The sequence below is a fragment of the Spea bombifrons genome, chromosome 12 (assembly GCF_027358695.1).
Source record: "Spea bombifrons isolate aSpeBom1 chromosome 12, aSpeBom1.2.pri, whole genome shotgun sequence".
NCBI lineage: Eukaryota > Metazoa > Chordata > Amphibia > Anura > Pelobatidae > Spea > Spea bombifrons.
In genome coordinates, this window is record NC_071098.1 from 24,370,459 (window position 1) to 24,393,704 (window position 23,246).

Genomic DNA, 23,246 nt, shown 5'->3' on the forward strand with positions numbered 1-23,246 from the left:
ATCGAGGCCCCTTTTGAAGGCATCTAATGTATTGGATAACACCACCTCCCTTGGAAGTGAATTCCATACCTTTATTGTCCTCACTGTAAAGAACCCCTTCCTTTGTCGTCTATGAAACCTGCGCTCTTCCAGTCTCAGAGGGTGACCTCTTGTTCTTTGTATATTTCTGTTAATGAACAGGTCACTGAAGAGCTCTTTATATTGGCCCTGCATATATTTATATAATATTATCATAAATATATATATTTGTATAATGTTATCATATCCCCTCTGAGACGTCGTTTTTCTAGCGTATATAATTTTAACTTTTTTAGTCTGTCTTCATAACTAGTATCTCCCAAAACCCCTTATTAATTTCCGTAGCACTTTTTCTAGTTCCATAATGTCCTTTCTAACGACCGGTGCTCAGAATTGTACCGCATATTCAAGGTGAGGTCTCACCAATGATCTGTAAAGAGGCAAGATAATATCCTCCCCCTTGAATCAATACCTCTTTTTATGCATGCCAAAACCTTATTGGTCCTCACAGCTGCTTGCTGGCATTGTGCACTGTGATCAAGTCTGTTGTCAACCGTTATTCCTAAGTCCTTCTCATTGGTAGTTTCCCCCAAGGATATTCCATTTATAGAATAGGTCGCATTTTTATTATTTTTACCATAATGCATAACTTTGCTTTTCTTTATGTTGAACCTCATCTGCCACTTGCACGCCTGGTCCCCAACTCTGTCTAAATCTTCCTGCAAAGAAGAAGCATCCAGATTAGTCTGAATTACCCGGCCTAATTTTGTGTCATCAGCAAAAACTGTGACATGGCTCTCAATGCAGCTTGGGAGATCATTTATAAATAAATTAAGGACCGAGGACAGACCCCTGAGGCACTCCACTTAATACCTGCGTACAGGCTGAGAAACATCCATTCACAACAACCCTCTGCATTCTATCTTTTAGCCAATTTCTGATCCACATACAGACATTTGCCCCTAAGCCTATTTCTGTTAATTTATAGAGTAGCCTTTTATGCGGGACCGTATCAAATGCCTTAGCAAAGTCCAGATAAATCACATCTACAGCCACCCCCAGGTCTATATTTTTACTAACTTCTTCATAGAATGCTAACAGGTTGGTTTGACAAGACCGGTCTTTCACAAATCCATGTTGAGTTTTACTGATTTGATTATGGATCAAGATATGATCTTGAATGTATACCTTTAGCAACCCTTCAAATAATTTCCCTACTACCGATGTTAAGCTTACTGGCCTGTAATTGCCCGGTTGAGATTTTGATCCCTTTTTAAATATGGGCACATCTGCCTTGAGCCAATCTAATGGAACTATGCCCGAGCCGAAAGAATCCTTAAAGATTAGTAATAATGGTTGGGCCAGAGTTAAGCTTAACTCCTTCAGTACCCTTGTAGATGTCTGCCACCACAGCAAAATAGGTAATATATATGAAGAAAAATCCCTTCTCGCCCCTATAGGTGATATGTGTCTTCCTCAACCTCGGGTCCTCTACCAGAGGCCTGGGAGTTTGAGGGTTCTGCACAGAATCTCAGCTGTTCCTCTTCTGGACAGAGTGTTCTGATGTTGTTCCTGGAATCTGTTGGACCCACTCTCCCAGCTTAGGAGTCACAGCCCCGAGCCTATCACCATTGGGACCACTTTGGTCCTCACTCTTCACATCTTCTCTAGTTCTTCTTTTAGGCCCTGGTACTTCTCCAGTTTTCATACTCCTTCTTCGTGATGTTGCTGTCAATTGGCAGGGCTACATCTATCACCACCGCTGTGTTCTGGTCCTTGTCTACCACCACGATGACAGGTTGATTGGCCAGTACCTGCTTGTCCGTCTGGATCTGGAGGTCCCACAGGATCTTAGCCGTGCTACTCTCCACAACCTTCTGCGGTGCCTCCCATTTGGACTTGGGAGGGTTTAGCCCATACTTATATATTAATATACAGAGGTTTCATACAAACTGAATTGATGTGGGAGGTGTTTGCATGCCCAATATGTACATAGCCAAACAGATGTGGCCCGCTAGTATTATTATCGGGTCTTGTAATGTGTGTTGACGTTGGACATGTGTGACTTCTTGAAGTACGAGGATAACAATGCCATCTGGTGGCCACTGGTCTTAAAGTGGCAAGGCTGTCCAGTCTTCCCCAGTCCGGCCCTGCTGGAGTGTTTGTGCCAAGAAATGCTTGGCTTTGCAGGCTAGAATAGAACCTAAAGCCTACCACAAAGGGAGACATAATTGGGAGTGTGTGAACAGTGAACCAAGCAAAGCATGTTTGTACTTCAGAATTTATAATGTGTTTTCTTGGTTGCCTTCAGATATTTAAGTGGCGTTCAAGATTTTGTAGAAGCCTTTAAACATACTTGCTGACTTTCGCCTACCATGGAATGACTCTATTGCCCGAAACTAAGTCTATGGAGGAACAGACTTCATTGGCATTGCTATAAAGCTTCAGCTCAGTGTGGTGTTTGAACAGGAAAAGTCAACTAGAATATCACATGACTGACAACAATGGCGGCCTCCGAGTCCGCAGATAAGGGGGGTTTATTGGAATTAGATTAGATTATCGTATACAACGCTGGGGGTTTGTGATGGAGACAATGTTTTTCGGTGGGATTTTGCTTTAACATATGTACCATTTAGATGTTGTATATACTCAGAATTATCTCATCTTAACCACCAAATAATCGGGAACCCTTGGCATGTGAAAGTCACGTTTTCAGGTTGTTTTGTCCATTGGATCAGCTTGCCAGCATGCAGCAAACATCGCCTGATCCCTAGTACCATGCAGGGATCAGACATAAGTACCCCAACATACTACCATCAACATAAAGTAAAAACAAGTTTACATAATTATTGTTTTCATTAAAAAAAATGTTTTTTGTATTTTTCTTTACTATGTAATGTTACGTGACGCACTAGGTATCTATTAGCTTAACTTTTCCTTAAAATAAATATTCCCCTCCCGAGGGAGTGCCCAAAAGGGTTAATAGTTGTTTTAGCAACCGCGCAACCAGCATCCTTACGTTGCATACCGTTAAAGGCGAGGTTTTACTCTATGCGCGCTCACGTTAGCCCTTTGAGCGCATCCCAGCCCCGCTCGCTCCCGCCCCATAGTTTCAAGTCGCCTGTCTCTTGAGCTACGCCCAACCGTCGCAACACAGCTCCGCCCTCAGGTCGGTTGAGGCCGAGCTCACCGGAACCAACTTCCATTACTTCGCATCCAAACACCATCTGAGTGCCCAGGCCGGAAGCGGAAGTGTGAGCTCTTTCCGCTACTGCTCCTGTCCTTCTAGCGATTCGCTCCCCCCTCCCACACCTGCCCTGACAGTTACTAACTGTAGGGCTTGCTTGCGCCGTCGCTTCCTTCGACCCCTCTCTCCCTTACAGGGGAAAGAAGGACGACACGGCGCCTACGTTTACAGCCAAGAAGACGGAGCGTGCCGGGGCCTGCGTGAGATTGGAGCGGAAGAAACGTTGTCTCCTAGGATACCGACCGCCCGGGTAAGGCAGAGACCAGCTCGGCCTCATGCATGGCAGGCTCAGTCACAGGCAGCATTGCTAGTGAGCCCGTGTATCCATGTACCGCTTGCAAATGGAGACCGAGTAGCCGGAAGAGCTTTCGTAGTCCGATCTCCATGTCAGTTACCTGACACTTCGGCTCACTTTTATGTCTATACTAGTACTGAGTATCGCGGTACCACCCACTACCTGTCACTCCATCTGCCCCCTGCGCAGGGCCTCATTCATGAACACAGAGCCTTCCCACCCCTCGCATGCTGTTCTCCCCTCCTACCTGCTGAATCAGATGAAGCTTTACGGCCTTACTGGGTGGTGCGTTATCTCCTAGGTTACTAGTGATATCTCCTAGGTTACTAGTTCTAACTACTAGTAGTAGGGCCTTTTACGAGTCTTATGCTCCAAATCCATACCAAGTGACCCATTCAGGAAGGATAGTCCCTCTTCTGGCTTCACATCTCCCCCTCTTTTCCGTTATGTCAGAATGTCTGCTGGGTGCTAGGCTATCTCTGTGTTCTACAGCCCCGCAAGCCACAATATTATCGTTTCTAAAGTGTCAGCAACAGACAATGTTTATAAATGAAATTGTTTAAATAAAATACATTCTTCTAAGTATCCTTATCCGCTGATATAAATAAACTAGATTTTCTCTTTGTGAAGCATAATCTAGCTCTGAAATGGATAAGCGGGTCCGTTAACCCTTAAGACCTTTGATGGCACTTGGAGCAAATGTGATGTTGTGCCTCTTGTTGGCTATTTATTAACATCTACGAGCGCACGGGGTTACTTTTATAAACTTTGCATGTTTAAAGGGACAAATCAATCAAAACCTGGTCCTCCCTCTCCTTATATGAGAAATACAATCTATGGGGGTTTGCTTCTTTCTGGCGGAACGCTTCAGAGGAAAGCGCTAGAGAGGCAATCCGATTCCGGAGATCGGGGTCACCTGAAGACAAGGAGGATTCCTTGCAGCATCTCTCGTGCCTACGTTCCTTAGAACATAAAATATATCTGCTAAAAGCCCTGCAAGAACGTCGAGTCTTCTGCCCATTGAAAACATTCGGCTTTGTACCGCTCTGCAGAATATGAATCAAATCCAACTCTGCATAGTTCTTTCTGCATTTTAACCCATAGAATCTTTAACCTTGTTTACTTTGGAAGTGAACACGATAGTAGGAACGGTTATTTAGGGCCGAGTTTTGGCTAAAGTACCGTAGTTGGTAAAAGTCCCAGAAAGTGATTATTGATCAGAATTTTAGAATTTGTCTACATTTTATATAAAATACACCATATACACTTGTTTCCACATACTCTTTATTATTATTTTATATAGCGCCATCAATTTCCATAGCGCTATATATATATATATATATATATATATTAATATTAATATTAATAAAGAGTTGATGGAAGAGTATGTGGAAACAAGAGTGTATTTAAATTATTTTCCGAGAAATGAATAAAATGCCGCATAATGAGTGAGAAATGTATATGTAAGCGGTATTGTTGTTGGATTAATGGAGATTGTGTAAAGGCTAACATTTTAATAAGTCAGGCCTTGGAGGAAGAAATGATGCCGAAAACAGTGGAATTCATGGCTTTTGGGCAGTATGGCGTTTGTGAGTCGCGATCCGGTTAGTGACGCGAGCCGCCGGTGGTAACGCGGTGCGATAGGGAGGGCTTCTGGGGCTCGATCGGTTGTGCTGTGAAATAACCGGCTAGCGGTGGAAGGAAGTGACTTGTGTTGCAAGTGTGAGAATATGTTGTTGTTCCTCTCTGAGGGATGCTGGTGGAAACTTGGTTCTTCTCAGCCGCCCGAGTGCTTTTTGCTTTAGCAGAGTTCAAAACGGCATCTAAGTATTTAACGTCCGTTTTAGAACAGCCTGCCATAGAAACTTGAGAAGTTTATTTGTAAAGTTTTGCCTTGGACAAGGCGGTAGGTAAATGGAACTGCTTCCTGGCAGAAGTGGTAGAGATTCAAACAGTGAGGGAATGTAAATCTGCATAGGATAGGCATACGGCTCCCCCAGCATTAAGTCTGTTTATCTGTTTCTGTCTATTAGGTCGTCAAAGTTTGATTTGTGTCGTCGTCGGCTTCCTGGAAATAGCTCCCAAGGGTCAGAGTCCTGTAAGCGTGTCTTTATTTCTGCACTAGAACCTCCTCTGAGGTTAGGCATGTGAAGTTGACAAAGTGCATACCCTATAAACAAATTAAAAAAAAACTCCATTAACGAGTGTTAATGTATGCGCCGGCTGCCATTCTGTAATCATGTGACGGGGTGAAATTATGCTTTTAACCCCTTAAGGACAATGGGCAGTCCCTAAACCCATTGAAAACAATGCATTTTGAGCCCGTACATGTACGGGCTTTGTCGTTAAGGGGTTAAGCAAATTCTATCAAAATATGTGATTTGCATGTGAATCTTGTGGCGGATACTGGACCCCCATTCTAGGACATTTATGGGCACTGCAATTTGACATTGAATTCCAGGGGTTAAACTGTAATATTTTGTGTTTTCATCTAATTTCCACTTCTATGTTTATTAAGAGTCGCTCATTGTCTCGTCTATGTTTAAGTGTTATAGCTGTAATCCGTTAACCTCTGTTGTGTATCCGCCATTGTTGGATGTGTCACTAGATTTTGTCTGCATAGTCCCTTGCTAGTATGTTGTGTTAATTATGTTTATCCTTTCCTATTTCCTGGGTTTGTCAATTTCCCCTCCCCTGGTAAAGGTCCTATATAAAAGAATGCCCGGTCCCAATAAACTGTGTTCTGCATCTTGACTGGTGTCGTGACTGGTGGTACAGATCTTTGGGAGACCCTTTACTCTGAGAACCCCAGTGGCTACTCGTCTTGTACTATGAGAAAGACAGCCATGGACGTCATGCTAGACCTTCTGGTTCCCATAACTTCGGTGGCAGCGGAGGGGTCTAATAGTCTTGTAGACGGTCCAAACCACCACCTGCGAGACCGGCAGTCAAGATGGACACCTAGCATCTTCATCTACTATGAAGATCTTTTAATAAGAGGTCCTGAACCACTTCAACAGTAACGCTTCAGGGGTCGGAGCCCTCAAGATCGTGGATTTTGCTAATGAGTGACACAGAGTAGAAACGGTGAAGATACAGAGGTGCTGGTCAAGAGAAGCACAACGGCTTTTGAACGAGTCAGGGTGCGAGGTAGCAGAGATCCATCAACTTTGGTGGATTAAAGTACAGAGGAGAGGAACAGGAGGACCGCCGCGGACGTCGGTAGTGCTGGGACGTGCCGGTACCCCATCCACAGAGGCAGTCTGAGAAGCCGGGTTACAGGGTGCCTGAGCGGGAGAACTTATACCGAGGACACTTACAGACCCGCAGCACATCCGCTTAAGATCTGTCGTTGGCTCTATTTTCTAGGGGAAGAAATGTAACAGATACTGGATGTCCGTTTTTAGGAGAATTATTGGGACTGTAATTTAACATGGACTTCCAGGGGTTAAACTGTAATATTTTGAATCAGATTCCACTTCTGTGTGTATTCTGATTCACTCGCTGTCTAGTCTAAGAATTTCTTCCCTAATTCCTTCGCCTCTGCTGTGTATCTGCCATTGTTGTTTATGTGATGAATTGGTGTGGTGCCGATGTTGTCTGCATAGTCCCTTATCGTTGTTAATTATGTTAATCCTTTCCTGTGTTTGTCCTGGTAAAGTGACTGCAGTATATAAACCCTCCCCAGTCCCAGTACAGTGTGTTCTCTGACTGGTGTGTCGTCGTGACTGGTGGTTTTTTGGGAGACCCCTTTTCTCTGGAGCAGGACATCTACTCGGAGCGTCTTGTAGCCGGCTTTCGCTGTGACGAAGGTGCCAGTGTCTGTCAGGGACATCCCGCTAGACCGCCGGTTCCCGTTACAAAGGCCAGCTGTATGGGTTGTCCTGTATACATGGCCGGTGCTGGCGGTCAGTATGTGACCAAGGAATGGAAGTGTAACTCTCAGCCTTTACATGAGCGACCGTATAAAACCGACGTTTCTGGCAGGTGATACTAAAGTGACAAAGTATGATTGTCTGAATTCTTAACAAGTTATCTTTGTTCTTGCCTTCCATTTTGTACTAAGGCATGAATGTAATTACGTTTCCGTTACTGAGAGGGTGGTAGATAGAACAGCCTCCCAGCAGAAGTGGTAGAGGCTTGCATGCGTGGGACTGGTACATTTACGTGTTTAAAGCGGGAGAATGATGGGTCGAATGGTTCCAATCCGCCGCCAGACTTTGTTTCTAAGATTGCCGGGACGCGCAGGTTGCTCGGCGTTCCGGTCGCACTCGCTGTTTTTTTTCCCCCTCCCTCGTGTTTTGAATCGAATGTCTTCGGGTCTGTGTGTCTTGACATGTACAGACAGCTTTCCTATAGCCTGGAGCAGCCAGAGGTTACATGTTCTGCCAAGTGCATATTACATGTCATTCACTCCCTCCAGTGACCTACGGAGCTGGCAGAACATTATAATAAAAATAATGTACACATAATGCAATAAACAAAACGCGTGCCTGTAAGTTATTTATTTAACTATGGTGACAATGACTGTATCCAGGCCCCGGTGGGCCACGCACTCATCCTATCTCCTGCCCCATAGACAGGTCATGTGCTATGGCGTGGGGGGTGGATGGTGTCTTCAGAATACCTCCATGCGGAGGAGATGGGGAGACCACTTTGATTTAAAGGGACCTACCAGCTATAATGTGCATTAAAGTCCTTTAAGATAAACTTCCAGATTAGAGAATATAACATATCCCCTGCCCGATATGTATTGGGAAGAATCAGTGCTGGCTATACAAAACTACTGTATTACTGAATAACCGCCGTTGGTTCTGTTGGTGAACATTCATGTCGAAACATTACGTTGCTTTTTTTCTGCCATATAATAAGTATATAATATATACTTTAATGCATACGATAGAATTAACACTGTCCCCTGGAACTGACTTAAGATTGGACTTCAGGTGCTGTACGCATCTTCAGAAGGATACCGATGTGTTGGAGAACATTCAGAGGAGGGTTTGTAGGATAACCATTAAATTGGTGATGTGGTGGTAGATTAAGGGACCGGCCTACCATCAGAAATGGCGGAGGCCAATACAGTGAGGGTATCTGTACATGCATGGGACAGTCATAGAGATGTCCTGAGATGAGACCAGCGAGTGATTAAGGTCCGAGTCTTTACTCCCCGCGGGGGAGTCCCTTTAAATCGCTGATGTCTGCGTTTTTTGCAGGTAAAACATAGATTCAGACAACTTGTACTGTGAATTTCCACACCCAGCAGGTTCGGGGTCTTATCACCGGTATGTTTTAGTTTCTTTAATATACATACCAAAAAAGTCCTCTCACAGATTGTGATAAGGAAAGGAAGAATGAGAGGAAATGGGATGAGAGTTTGCAATAGAGAGCGCTGAAGCAGCCAGCAGCAGGACCTCTGCCGCCATTCATGGTTCCCAGATACCCAGTAAATGCAAACTGAAGCCACCTGCTAATTACCAGGAACATGATGGAGGGGGCCCCTCCGTGGTATCATTTGTGTAAATGTCCCCAAACCTTTGGTTGTTAAACAGTCCCGTCCTGCCACTGGCCGTATCTGTACGTCTCGCTGTCATCAACGTCTCGCTCTACAGAGGTCCTGGGTGAGGCCAGATAAATGGATGGGAGAACTATGTAAACACAGATCCATATGCTCGCACTCCCTCTGATTAAACATATAAATGCACTTTAACCCCTCGTGTAATATACCCCACCTCCTTCTATACTTTAACCTCACTTGAGCCGGGCCCTACTCCCTTTTGTTGTTGTAAGTCCAAGTTGTTATGCGGTGCACGGCACCACACTGCAGAATATCACAATGCTGTATCAATTGGTAAATTGTGTGTATGTATGTATGTATGTATGTATGTGTATATATATATATATATAATATATATAAATATCTCTATATCTCTATATCCCTTGTAGTAAATAAAATCTCTTGGCCTTAATAATCCGAGTGACCCGCTGACTAGTGAACGTCTATGGAGGAAAGGACTCCGTGTTGTGTTTAAGCGATGAAAGTCACCCAGAATATGACATCTCGATATCTACTGTATCTTCTAAGCTGGTTCCCTTCCTAGAAAAAGTCTCAATCTCTCCATGCGCGTATCTTTTCTTTTCTAGTGAGCCATGTTTTGGAAGTTTGACCTGCACACCAGTTCACATGTGGACACCCTGCTGGAGCGGGAGAACGTTACCCTGTTCGAGCTGCTGGAAGAGGAGGACGTTCTGCAGGAGTGTAAAGTGATGAACCGCAAGCTCGTGGAGTTCTTGGTGCAGCCTCAGCACATGGAAGAGCTGGTCACCTGCATCACGGAGGAGCCGTCGGACGACGTGGACGAAAAGCTGAGATACAAGTAAGTGGGAAAACAAATGCCTTGCGCACAGGTGGAAGCAGCCTGGATACCCAGTCTGTTACAGTCCCAGGTCTCCACCCCCCATAACTTTTGGATAGACTCTGGGCTCTATTCACTTAACGGCGAGAGTTGTGGTTTCAATTCACACGTTACTATTTATTGCAAAAGGGCCAACTCTGGCAGGTTTCTCAAGCAAGAAGGCTTGAGCAGGCCCTGTATAATGTATAATTCAACGGGTGAAATCCAAAAACTACGTGGTGGTAGAAGTTGTAACGTGAAAAGAGAACCCTGGTTGTGTCCCCCTTCTGTTACCCTTTGTACAGCACTGCAGCATATGGTGGCGCTATATAAATCAATAAATAACTCTACCCGTTCAAATAGCCATTTACACGTAGCATGACGTTGCAGTGACGACAAATATACAATTATACAGTTCAAGACCTGAGTAGGAAATGATCTAGATATATATTATATACCATGGGTTATAGTTCAGTTATATCATGACATGTTTATCTATAGCGTATCCAACGTCTCTTTATTAGATACCCCAGCGTGTCCTGTGAAATCCTGACAGCGGATGTATCGCAAATTAACGACGCCTTAGGGGAGGACGAGTCTTTACTGAAGAGGCTCTACGGCTTTCTGCAGAACAACGAAAACCTGAATCCTTTGTTGGCGAGTTTTTTCAGCAAAGTGATGGGCATCCTAATCAACAGGAAGACCGAACAGGTAACCTTCTCACGGGGAGGAAAAACACCGATCCCTGCGTGTGGACTGTTTAAAAAGCTATAAGGAGTCGCTCATGTGGAACATAGGGATAAAGTCCAAGTGAAGTAGAAATGGCTAATCGGGCTTACTCTCTTCTGTGTGCTTCCAACCGACTTGTGTTTTATATCTCCTTTGTGCGTCACTAATGTAATTTGCATGGCCGATATGCTCTTTAATGCATATGATAAGCCCTTTAAATGTTTGCGTGTTCAGGTTTGCGCATGCACGGAGGATGCTGCAGAAAATGCCCCGTACCCCTACCCTGCAGCTGAATGTTCCCTTCCGGTCAGATCAGCGCTGATCTGCTGAGCGCTGCGTGCCGGAGGCTGTCCAGACCTTGTTAATGTGTATAAAGTGCCCCCAGTGATTTCTATGGAAGCATTTTCTTGCCACTGATTGGCTACTTCAGCTGTCAGTCTGGCAGGATCGCTCCCATTGAACTCGTTGGAGGTACTGCACTGCCTATCATTGACACCTTAAGCAGCCAATCAGCGGCAAGAATTTGGGCTATGGCTTCCAATGAGAATACTTTAATAAGCCTCCTTCTATAGTTGGGGTCTTGTCCCTTGAAGTTCCTGTCCATGGTATATCTTGCTTTGTGTGCCTATTTCTCCTCCTCTCGTCGTTGTGATTACTAGTAAGTGTCTCTGTATTACAAGACATCACAAACAATGCAAAAAGTGCTTTTTTCATTTTTTTTTCTGCAATTCTTCAAGGTATCATTTTCTAAGGAATAAGATGATTGATGAGCCGTGGCTCCAAATATATCCAGTATATATGTTTGAAGCCGTCACGAAATAGTTCTCGCTCTGAAATAGTTTGCGTTTGTGTCGCAGATCATAGCCTTTCTACGAAAGAAAGATGACTTTGTGAGTTTATTGCTGCAACACATCGGGACGTCTGCCATCATGGATCTCTTACTGCGGCTTTTGACGTGCGTGGAGCAGCCCCAGCTCAGGCAGGACGTGTTTAATGTGAGTAGAAGCAATGACCCTGATGTGATGCGATAATGCTTGTTACGTTTCACAACCCCCAGACTGTACCATAATAATCTAAAGGTACCGCACAGCTGTCATACATTAAAGCGGGTATGGCGGCTAGTAGAAAGAGGGAAGAGCTCATGCCGTTGTGCAGATCACTGGTGAGACCTCACTTGGAGTATTGTGTACAGCACTGGAGACCGGATCTCCAGAAGGATATAGAAATGTTGTCCTACCAGGACAGGTTAAAGGATCTTAACATATATAGCCTGGAAGAGAGACGTGACAGACGGGGCATGTGATAGAAACATTTAAATACTTAAAGGGAATCGATAAGATAAAGGAAGAGTTTATTTAAAAAAAAAAAAATAAAATACTGCCCCAACAAGAGGACATGGTCTTGAGCTCAATGTTAATACAGTGAAAGAGATTACGCAAGCGTGGGGTTGGTATAAGTCTAAGATAGATATAATGTAAGGCCAGGAACTAAGGAAAGGTTGGGCAGACTAGATGGGCTGAATGGTTCTTATCTGCCATCATGTTCTATGTTCTATGTCTAATGTTTCTTCTCCATATAATACCATGGAACTGAAAAAAGACTTGCTCCTCTAGAATAGGTTAGTTGTCACTTGTCAGTTTTGAAGATGCTTGTCCCCCATTTATAATATCGTAGGAAGCTCTGTTTCTTACGAAGTTCGGACATAGTTTGGCAGTAAGCGATGGGATTCTTGTATGCAGGCAGGAAAGCGGTGCTTGCTTTGTGCTTCCCTAACGTAAGTTTGTACCAGAGAGCTCTCCATGCTGTATCTTTATACAACCTTTAACTAAATCAAGTGCGTTTTCCCGTTCTTTCCTACAGTGGCTTAACGAAGAGAAAATAGTACAAAGACTCATTGAGATGATTCACCCTTCCAAGGATGACAATGTAAGTGATGACCACAAGCTCTCCCACTTGTCCTGTCTTTGGTTCTGTCGAACAGCCAATTAGTGGCTAGTATCTTCAGACCGCTGAGGAGGATGGAAGCTGCAGTGCTGCAGCTTCTACCCCCGCTAGGTGCTTATTTAATGAGTATGTTGAAGGACTTGGAGTACTTTAATATGCGTTCATCTTTAGAGGCAGTGTTGGGGAAAGTAAGCTTCCTTTTAACAGTGTGGGTAGTGCTGGGATTATGCTGCGGGAGGTTAGTAATGAGATGGATGGTTTGTACTCGTGTGGCGTTTGTTGGGGATGGGTATTTGGGCTACGATCTCGGAGTATGCGGGGAATAATTCTTATTTCTTGTGTTTTTGTCTAGCAACATTCCAACGCTTCCCAGTCGCTATGCGACATCATTCGCCTGAGCCGCGAGCAGATGATACAGATTCAGGATAGCCCCGAGCCGGATCAGCTACTGGTCACTCTAGAGAAGTAAGTCCAGAGTTTGCATGTAATTAGCCATGCTTTTTTATGATATAAATTCAGATAATCATGTCCGTTTCACACGACTGAGAGAGAAAAACTATTCTGCTTTTCCTGCCTCCGATCTGCTTTCATTAGGGATTAACCCATTCAGTCAGTAGCTCATCATCACTGCACAGACAGGTCCAAGCAGCACAAGACAAAATCAATGGGGGGTCCGCTTGCACATGCTCGTAATGAGCCCTCCCAGAGCCTGGGTCCGGTCTCTTAGAAAGGCCAAGGGGCTGGTTGTGGGAAAGGGTTTGCATACCCCCAACACATCACAAGAACATATTTTATATACACAAATTAAGCTGTAAAACCTAATTAGAGGGACAGTTGGTTGCTATCGGTTTAGCCAGTCTGTATAATGTTCCACTCCGCAATGCAGTGAAGACGCCGAAGCTTAATTCTATAAAGGCTTTATTATCATAGAATATGCAATAAACGTAACGTTCGCCCAGGTTGTATTGTAAATGAGGTTCGGCCCGGTGTGTTGGCGTCCAGCACCCTTCCAGTAGCCGGTAAACTATGACGGAGCTTTTATAAAGGTCTCTTTTTTTTGTGTGTTTGTTCCTCTGAAAAGGCAGGAAACCATCGAGCAGCTCCTAAGCAACATGTTTGAAGGAGAACATAATGAATCTGTCATTGTTCACGGCATTCAAGTGCTTTTGACGCTGCTGGAGCCTCGCAGACCAAGGTAGATTTTGAAAACTTTAAGGAAAATTGCTGTCAGAACTTGCCGTTTCTTACATCATTGTGTTCCAAAAAATTCTGTACGTTTTTATTAAGCAGCGTGCTTGCCAAGTTCGATGTCTTGCATTTAAATTCTCTTTTTTGTGGGATCTAAAGCCTTAATGAACATGCTTTGCACTCGAGGCCGTGACAATACCCCGATCCGCAATTTAATGCTCAGCCGAGAAAGTCATTTCTGAACAACCTCCTCTTTGGAGAGGTTTATATTGCACATGAATATTTTCATGTTTTTTTTAGTTTTTTTCATGTTTTGAATCAAATTCCTAATTTTCTCAAGTTTAGGGATACTAAGACTGAGAGCGGACCATTCTTTCAATTATTACCTTTAAATACCTAGTTCGCTGGTATAATAGTGTTGTAGTTTGTGGCGATATCCTTACTTCCTGGCAAAAGTCTGTTTTTATTTTGGACCTGGGGGGGGGGGGATTGTCTCCTCTCTCCTGACAGCCCAGTGAGCTGTTAAATGAATGGATGGAACTATTGCTCAGTAGCTCCCAAGGTGCCTCGTTGGGTAAGCCAAGTGGATAGTCCTATCTACCTGCTCCTCGCCCCACAACGCAGATGTCCTGATTGGGACGCCTGGATTGTTGGGGGCATGCGCTGGAGTCTTATTTGCCGATGTGGTGTCTTGTATTGTGTAGTTTTTTTTTTTAGATTGTGTTTAACAGATTCAGTTCCTGGCTTATCTCGCGTCTTTTATATGCCTTGCATTGTGTTTCCGCTGCAGGTCTGAGCTAGGAGGTTTGGGTGGCTTCTATTGCAACCTTGAAGGCCAATTGGAAATCAACCCTCCAGACTCTTCCAACACCCAAGCCAGTGTAGGCACATTGCTTGCCATCAAGCAGCGCTTGAGAGAGTTTCAGCAACTCCTGGTTGATCCACCAAGGGTAAGAAACTACCTACATTACTATTTTAAAAAAAGACAAAAAACAGGTGAACATTGGCAACCCCCCCCACTCTAAAATGTAACACAACGCTCACTTTCCGTGTCTCTCCCTGTCTGTCTCTCCCTGTCTCCTCTTCTAGAGGATTTTTATGACAAGTTTAAGTGTATTTTTTATTGTGTAAAACTTGCTTTAGATATTTATTCTGTAATGCTGTGAGATTTCATTTTTTGTTTCGGTCTCCATTGTGCAGAAAGAGCGCTTGCAGACCACCTGGGGTCTGCTGGACCCCCCTTTGGGCAATACCCGTCTCCATGTGGTGAAACTGCTTACTAGCGTAATCAACGCAAACAACAGGGCTTTAAACGAAGAGCTGATTGATCTGGACACCCTCAACATCATACTGGTAAGTTACAATTGCATACGGAGTGCTGATGAGTGTTTCAATAACATGACAAGCCCCGGCACCGTTATTACAACACCTATTACATTTACTTGACTTTTCCCAGAAGTTTCTAAAGTCTACTCTTTAACGTCTAGAATTTAAAGGTTTTATGAAGCTCTATTTAATTTCTATTATATTTTTCGGTTACATGCGACAGATTTGACTAAAATAAAGACTAACCCCGCGGCACATCGGTCGAGCGCGTGTTTAATGTATCTTTCTCTTGTACCTTTGCCAGGATCTCTATTTCAAATACATGTACAACAATTTCCTGCACGCCCAAGTAGAAGTTTGCGTCGCCGCAATTTTAAGTTCGACTCCTATTGAAGAAACCAATGAGATCGATCTGCTGGAGAACCCGCTTGTGAAATATGTAAGAGCTCTTCTAGACCACTGTTACCACGGGAGGGGAGAGGGGAGTAAGCGAACGGAAGGTGTATAAAGTATTAACTATCTGACGTGTATCGTTATGTATGTTAGCTTTTACAGAAATGCCAGCTAGTTCAGCGAATACTCTCAGCGTGGGAAGAAAATGAGAAGGAACAGTAAGCGACTTTTCCCTTCCCTCTTTAACCCTTTTATCAACAGCAGGGAAATGAGCTTTGGTGTCATACTGTGTAATTCATTACCATCTTATAAGCAGAGACATGTGTCCCTTATTATGTAATATTATGACACAGGTTTAATTAGGCTAAAACAATACCTTTTAGTTTTTTTGAGGTTTCTATTTGTAGAGATGTAAAAGGTTGTCCATAACGTATGCCGGGCCTTGCCAAGGACATTCCAGGACAAATAACAGAATAGATGTGTGCTGGAACGAAATGAATAACTTAATGCACCCAGCCTGAGCCGAGTCGTCGTAGTAAATCTGACTAATTGCCTAAAATGCTATCGCTTAATGCAAATTCAGCTCGTTGGTTGTGGTCGCAAAAGCCAGTTTTCATGGATGTGTATTTATGGTTTGCCCCGGTACACAAGATTTGTATCACCCCCTTCGTGACAAAGCCCGTACATGTACGGCCTCACAATGCATTGTTTTTAATGGGTTTAAGGACAACCCGTTGTCCTTAAGGAGTTAAACATGGCTTTGTGTGTTTGAGGAGGTAGTTGAACCCACAGTGGCATAATTATGCATGTAGTGAACGACCTATGATCCCCTCCTTTTCTAACACTTTGGTGCATTAGTTGCCGTTTAGTTAGACGATTTGCTGTTGGTTTTAGGTCAGAAGGTGGAAGGCGGAAGGGCTTCATGGGTCACCTGACGAAAATTGCAAATGCGCTCGTCCACAGTTCTGAAAAGGGCCCCAATGTCACCCTTGTTGCCCAGCTGATTAAAGGTGAGGACAAACTTGTCAAGTCTTCGTTTCAAAATGTTCTAAAGTACACAACGATGAGCTCTTGGATTATCTTCTCATGGCGATATGGTTCATAGATTTGGAACCGCAGTGTGTAGATTTGATTCACCGCAATCCCATTTGTGTTTGGATGCCGAGTATCGTTCACTTTAAAACCTCTACAGTTGGTTATCTACACTCAAAATAATTTCTAGCCAACTTCCTTGATTTGAAAAACAAATCTCCCCGATAATTTCAGTCCTATTCTGTATACAGAACACCGGCCAGCTCAGTAACCGCTCTTCCGGGTACCCTTTCCTCTTGGCTTGGTCATTTGGTAATGAAAGCTTTGTTAAATAGAAACCTTTTATGCTCGAACGTGGTTCATTTAACTGAACGCAACAAATATTTTCTATTTCCCTAGATCTGCCGGAGGAAGAGCAGGAGCGATGGGATAACTTTGTTTCTGGGTCCCTCACAGACACCAACAAGAAGAATACTGTAGACCTTGTAAGCTTCGTTTGGTCTTTAGACTTTTCCAGAAATGTGTGGGAATAACAAAGTGGGAACATCTGGAACTGAAAAGATTTTGTGTATCAATTGGGATTTGTTTTCTTAGAACTTGGTCATAAATCTTGAACACCACACTTGGTCTTCAAAGTGTTTGTGTTGATGTCTGTGTATCTTGGTCCAACTATTTCCTTGAGCATCTTCTGTATGTTCTCTGTCACCTCTGTCGTACTCGGTACAATATGTCGGTGAAGGGTTGCTAATATACACTTTGTTGTGTTGACTGCAGTAAGAGCCTTCTTTATACTTTCTTTAATCTGCCTTCAGGTCAACACCAGGAACATGCACTCATCCAGCGATGATGAAGAGAATGACCTGAAGGAATTCAACTTTCCCCAGGAAGCTGTGCTCCAGCAGGTGTGTATAATGGTAACACAGCCCATGTCACTGTACCTAGAGAGTAAACGCGTATGTTTTTAATGCGTGCCTCTTTTCTCCAGGCCTTTGTGGACTACCAGATGCAGCAGATGACTTCTGCCTTCATAGATCACTTTGGCTTCAACGATGAAGAGTTTGGGGAGCAGGAAGAGAGTGTCAAGTTAGTTCATTTTCAGTTGAAATATCCTTATGACGGTTGCTCGTTTTACACTTACATGGCACACATTTACACGTGTGATTTATAATGATAATGAATAATTACGTTTTACCTTAGTAAGCCCCTCTTTCCATTTAGAGAGATGTGAGGCACCCACCTCTTGTGCAATTTACTAATTAAGGAAGTGAAGTTATCTTGGGGTTGGTTGATAATGTCACCGATCATTATCTTTGAAGGCCTCTGACTAGTGCAGATGGCATTTTATTTGTAACGGGTGGAGGGTGTTTGAAGCAGGGGTTTGTTTTTCACTTTACAAGGCACTGTCATCATGCTCCAGGGTTTTGTCGTCACCATGTTGTGTGCTAGCGTTTATATTCTCCCGGTTCTGTCGCCGGCTCCCTGTCCAGTTCCTGTTTTTCATGCGCATGCACTTTCTTTTTCTTTCTCTCTGACTTGCAGCGCTCACTTTCGACAGCTGAAGAGGTAAAATATACTAAGATACGGCAAAAGTTAGGGGTAGGCATGGAAACAGTAACTGCCCGGCAACCCGTCCGTCGCACTTTCATTAAGCGATTTGTTGTAGGACTGGAAATTACTTAATAATAATAATAATCATGTTTTTGGGAGAGGCCAGTTGCATTATTGCTGAAGGAGCGTGGTTTCAGGCAGTCTGTTTCAGTTTACGTATGCGGCCTAATACGCACAAGTTGCTTAATGGATTTCCAACAACATTTGTAGTCTTTCCTAAATTACATTAATTCTTATGGTTGGATCTTTCTTTCAGTATTTCTTCAGTGTTCTCAAGTGAGAGAGATCAGGGTCGTCCTCCCTTATACGTACCCCAATTCAAAAACGACCAAAAAAGCATATATTTTCCCATTTGAAATTGGTGTTTTTTTTTTTTAATACCTACGCCACATATTTATAGGCCGTTTTTTCCCGTTGCGTTAAATGTTGTTGAAATCCCAGAGGAGCACAATCATTGCAGTTGTCACTTTTGCACGCGAGAAAGTTAACGCATGATGGCGGCCGTTGCAAACACCTTTTCCCGAACTCTTAATGCCACACGGAGTGGGTTTAAGTGCATGGCGGCTTTACTTCAACTGCATGGTGGGCCAACACAAGACGTGCATCTTCTCGTTCCTAATTTCCTTCTTGAGCCGTCTGTTTTGTTAAAGGTGCTGTTCCACTCTTACATTTTTTTTAAACTAAAGACATTGAGAAGCCCGCTGGCAGCGGTTTGTCTTGGTAAAGAGATGGTGGCGGGCAATTAAGTTTTCAGCAGTGAAGACATCTGTGGAAGTTCCTTGAGGTTAGCTCATGGGAGAGCTTCGAGGTTGCCAGAATAGTTCTTTAAATATTGTGTAAAAGTGATGATGGTGGAACAGCACCTTTAAGGGAAAAATGTTCCGAGCTCTTGGCAGTGCCTTAACCAAAGATTTGTAGTTCAACTCATTTACAATCATTTTATAGTATTTGTTTTCTTGGTTCTTCAGCGCTCCCTTTGACAAAACTGCCAACATTACGTTCTCCCTCAACGCTGATGAAGAGAGCGTAAGTATTTATTTCAAATGACTAATTTTTGTTAAAAAAGATGAAGAAAACCCATCATTTATACATCATTGAATGAATGCGTTCATTAAATTCTTGTTCTACAGCCCAATTCCAATCTGTTTGAGATCTGCTACAAAGAACGGATCCAACAGTTTGATGATGATGACGATGAAGGCTCAGATGGAGAGGACACCTGGCAAGATAAGGAGATGCGGTTCTCTTCGGGCACCATGCAGAGCACTGGCACGAGGTAATATCTTCTGCTTGTGTGTATGTAACAAGGTCTACATTTAATATGTCACATTCCCAAATATCTGTGGCTGAAGCAGTGGATGTGTACAGTGTAGGCTTGTATGGAGGTGGAAGCAAATATGTAACTCCACGTATATTAAAATAACGCTTTAGTAACTGTATAGAGCACAGTGATCTCGTCCATGCGCGAACATGACAGTTTGCTTCACTTTATATAACGTAATATTGGTATAATTTATAACAATTTGTGTAAGATTATTTCATTGATCGTTTTTGACTGAGGCCGTATTATTAAATCTCGGAAGGCATAGGCAGTGGAATTCCTTTTTTGTGACATGACGCTGTGTTTCGGAATTTTATCGGATAACCCGCGTTTCTCTATGTTCAGGAGTTGCGGAAGTACTGACAGTGAAGACAGCCGAGATTCTGACGAGGAAGAGGAAGATTCTGGAGGTGGTACGAATCCCAACGGTCCCACGCCAGAAGCATCGGAAGGTAACAAACCGCAAGCACGCTGCGGCAATGTGAAATAATTACTGCTTGGTTTCCCCTTCTGTCTACACTGCATTATTATTATTATTATTATTAATAATATTATTTATATGGTCATTGCTATCCACATAGTATCCATATTTCCATTAACTGGTGTTTTTCTGGGGATGGAGCATAAAAATAATCAGTTTTTATTAGAAAGCTGATACGATGGTTAAGCTGCCACGTGTTCCTTGTATGGGTTCCAATGATTTTTCTTTTCCACAGCTCCCAGCTGGACTCCAGCCTTTGATTCCGTGCCCGCAGAATCCTCTCCGTCCCCGTCGGTTGCCCCGGTGGACACGGGTTCCTCCGTGTGGGACGGCTCCGTGGCTGCCATTAATCCCCAGGATGGCTGGGCGGTTTTCGCAGACGGTTCACAGATGAGGTGGGTGTGTGTTGTCGTGTGTGTGTGTTGTCGTGTGTGTGTTGTCGTGTGTGTGTAAATGGTGCGTTTGTGTTTACGTAGCAGTTTATTTTTGTGTACACCCAGCATCCTCTCTTACATAGTCTTCTCTTTTACTTAAGTTCGCAGGAAAACGTACCCGAGGAAACGCATGTGCGTCCAGAAAACCTCACAGCTCAGGAAGATCATAAAACTGATGCGTCTGTAGCAGAAAGTGAGTATTCTGCCTGAGGAAGAGGCCTCTGAAGTCCCAAAGGTGTAAGTTTTTCTGTGTTAGCCCAATAAAAGGTATCCACTAAAGCAGGGGCGTCCAACCTGCGGCCCTCCAGCTGCTTCAGTACTACATCAGCTAAGGGGCTGGCTGAGGAGTATGGGAGATGTAGTCCTGCAGCAGCTGGAGGGGTGCAGGTTGGACACCCCTGCACTAAAGACTCTATTTTCCCTTGTGCTAGTACGGCTATAATGTGTTTTTTCTCTCCAAAGACATGTTTAGCCGCTGCTGCCAACTTTTGTTTCTATATTTGACTTCTCGCAGTAACCTCCCAAACCTCAGCTGATTTGCAGACCCCCCAGGAGTGTTCGGCGTCACCGCGGAGTCCTGCCGCAGAAACGGGTATCGTGCCGGTAGCTACAAACTCTGAACACGGGGATGGAACAGAGTGCAGGACCTGGAACGGGGAAATCGAGGAGTCTGTAGCGCAGGCACAGCCAGCCACACAATCTGCCGACAGGTATATTTTCCTAAATGTTCAAACATTTTCGTCTACATTACATCTGATTTATGGAGCGTCGGCGAGTTACAATAAGGCAGAATACAAAGCAGCCAACCGAATTAAAACGTACGCTGGTTGACGTACAAGCATGTTCTAGGTATTAAGAGGGATAGATTGCATCAACGTCGTCATTATTATTACTTATTATTATTATTATTATTCTATACGCTTTAATGTTCATATTTTTATACAGGGTAGAAAATACAGCCCCATCTACCTCGAAGATGGATGATGAAGGGGAATCAAAACAACAAAAATTGGAATTGCCAAACGACACTATAGATACCAATTCTAATGAAAAACAGAAAGAAAACAGGCAAGTAGCAGCGTGAATGAACTGTAACGTAGTCCATGGTAATGACCAAAGTCTACTATTCGGCTGTCTAATACCCTTTACAGCTTAGCTTGTTTCCTGGGGGTTATGTACAAAGGCAATTATACGTGAATAATTTGTTTTATGGTTGCTATAGCGACTTCACCGTGTTTATCGCTCTGTTTCCTTCCAGAGAATCCAGCCCGTTGCATAATGCTGTACAGAGCGAGGTCCAGCGGCCCACTCTACCCGACAGAAAAACCACAGAGTCTTCTGAAAGCATAAATTAGGTACGCTACATTACTTTCCTGCCTCTGTATCAAGGCTGTCTACGTCATACATGTCCTGCTTTAGCACAGATATGACGAACGAGTGTGTGTTACCGCATTAATGGAGGAAGTCGCGTTATCTGTTTCGGTTCGCTATAGAGAACTCCAACTATTTCAGAATATTTCATGTCTTCCGTTATGTTCCATTATAATTGCGGCCTGCATTGTAGCCATACAAGCTCTGCAGTCTTCCATCTCTCTCTCACTGAAATATTTGGGCAATAGAGCGCTATTCTGCAGAGCCTTACGTTTCAAGACCCCTCGTGTCGTACAGAATAAGACGAGTGTTCGCTCTATAATAGATGGAGGGCGTACATGACCCATTTTTACAGTCTTGACAAGTGCTAGAAAGGAGATTTCCATGTAATTTTACCCATTTGTAAGCCATCTCTTCTTGCTAGATAATTGGGCCGCCATGTTCTGTGATTCCCAAGCTGTGGCATGGAAAGTGTTAACTTAGTTTCTAATTTTCAGGTTCAGACAATAGCCAAACCTAAACCAAATCCAATCTTAATCCCAAAAGGAAATGGTAACACTTGAGTTTCCTATCTCTGATCACTTTGAGCGGCCGTAAATTGTAGACATTTGTTTATTTTTTTTTTAGGTAATTCCTGCATCTTCTTCTTTCGTCTGACAGCGCTGACCGTCTATCCAAAGATCTATCGCGTCTCTGAATGGATTGCCGAACGGGAACAGGCCCGAGCCTCTTTCGCCTTGGAAAGCAAAAAAAAAACGGAGACAGCTCATCAAAGCAACAAAATAAATTCTACACGAGTCTCCGTTTTGCGGACATAAAGACAAAGTAAACATTCTTACACCAGGTTTTTTTTTTTGTACTGAGATTAATGGATGTTAAGTTAGATTTATAAATATATATATGCATACATAAACATTCATGTGTATGCACATATATATATACTGAAACGAATTGCAGTAAGTAATAAAAAGAGAACTTAAATTATTTTTTTTTATTTTGGAATCAGAAATTTTAGATGCTACTTGGCATAAGCACAAGACGGCACGCTATTTTTTGGGCTTTTTTTTTGTTTTGTTTTTTTTAATATATAAATCCCTGCCTTTCTCTGACACGAGATGTTTGTATGCAGTCGTTGGTCAGAAGGCTTCGTGTCGGTTCCACTCGCACTTCCCTATGAGAGAATTCAGAAAATATCGGTGACAATTTGACCCTTTTTGTTTTTTGGTTTTTTTTGTTTTTTTTCTTCTCATTGTTCATGAATGCGCTCATTGACATTATCACCCCCATCTATGTTCAGATTTTTATGTTCTATATCTAGTTTAAACTTGAAGTAGTGCGATTTACCAAAAGCAACATTAGCTGAAGTCTACCAGACCCGGAGATGTTAGATTGACCTTAATGTTAGCAGTGCCTTATTGTTCCATAATATGTGATAAGCTCATTAAAAAAAAACAAATACCTACA

The 23,246-nt window shown here is 43.3% G+C and overlaps 1 protein-coding gene across 2 annotated transcripts; it reads left to right on the top strand.

The window, feature by feature from the left end:
* Positions 1–3,300: 3,300 nt before the first annotated feature.
* PPP6R1 (protein phosphatase 6 regulatory subunit 1) lies at positions 3,301–23,246 on the top strand. 2 transcript variants are annotated; one of them, XM_053452568.1, is made up of 25 exons: positions 3,301–3,515; positions 9,705–9,937; positions 10,480–10,666; positions 11,542–11,679; positions 12,545–12,610; positions 12,981–13,093; positions 13,710–13,823; positions 14,607–14,766; positions 15,017–15,169; positions 15,447–15,581; positions 15,689–15,753; positions 16,430–16,545; positions 16,967–17,052; positions 17,380–17,469; positions 17,553–17,650; positions 18,107–18,130; positions 19,144–19,201; positions 19,306–19,451; positions 19,842–19,948; positions 20,213–20,372; positions 20,513–20,604; positions 20,926–21,121; positions 21,357–21,479; positions 21,670–21,766; positions 22,410–23,246. In XM_053452568.1, exons 2-24 carry the CDS (start codon positions 9,711–9,713, stop codon positions 21,764–21,766), a joined length of 2,751 nt encoding a protein of 916 aa, XP_053308543.1. In that variant the 5' UTR covers positions 3,301–3,515; positions 9,705–9,710; the 3' UTR covers positions 22,410–23,246. The 2 variants fall into 2 exon arrangements, with proteins under 2 accessions (XP_053308543.1, XP_053308544.1); XM_053452569.1 differs by lacking the exon at positions 18,107–18,130.

What these genes read in the sequence shown, in the direction of transcription:
- PPP6R1 (XM_053452568.1), top strand. Translation starts at nt 9,711, where the DNA reads ATGTTTTGGAAGTTTGACCTGCACACCAGTTCACATGTGGACACCCTG. An exon ending in TCAGGCAGGACGTGTTTAAT is followed by an intron (nt 11,680 to 12,544) that starts GTGAGTAGAAGC and finishes TCTTTCCTACAG; the next exon opens with TGGCTTAACGAAGAGAAAAT. An exon ending in CTGGAGCCTCGCAGACCAAG is followed by an intron (nt 13,824 to 14,606) that starts GTAGATTTTGAA and finishes TTTCCGCTGCAG; the next exon opens with GTCTGAGCTAGGAGGTTTGG.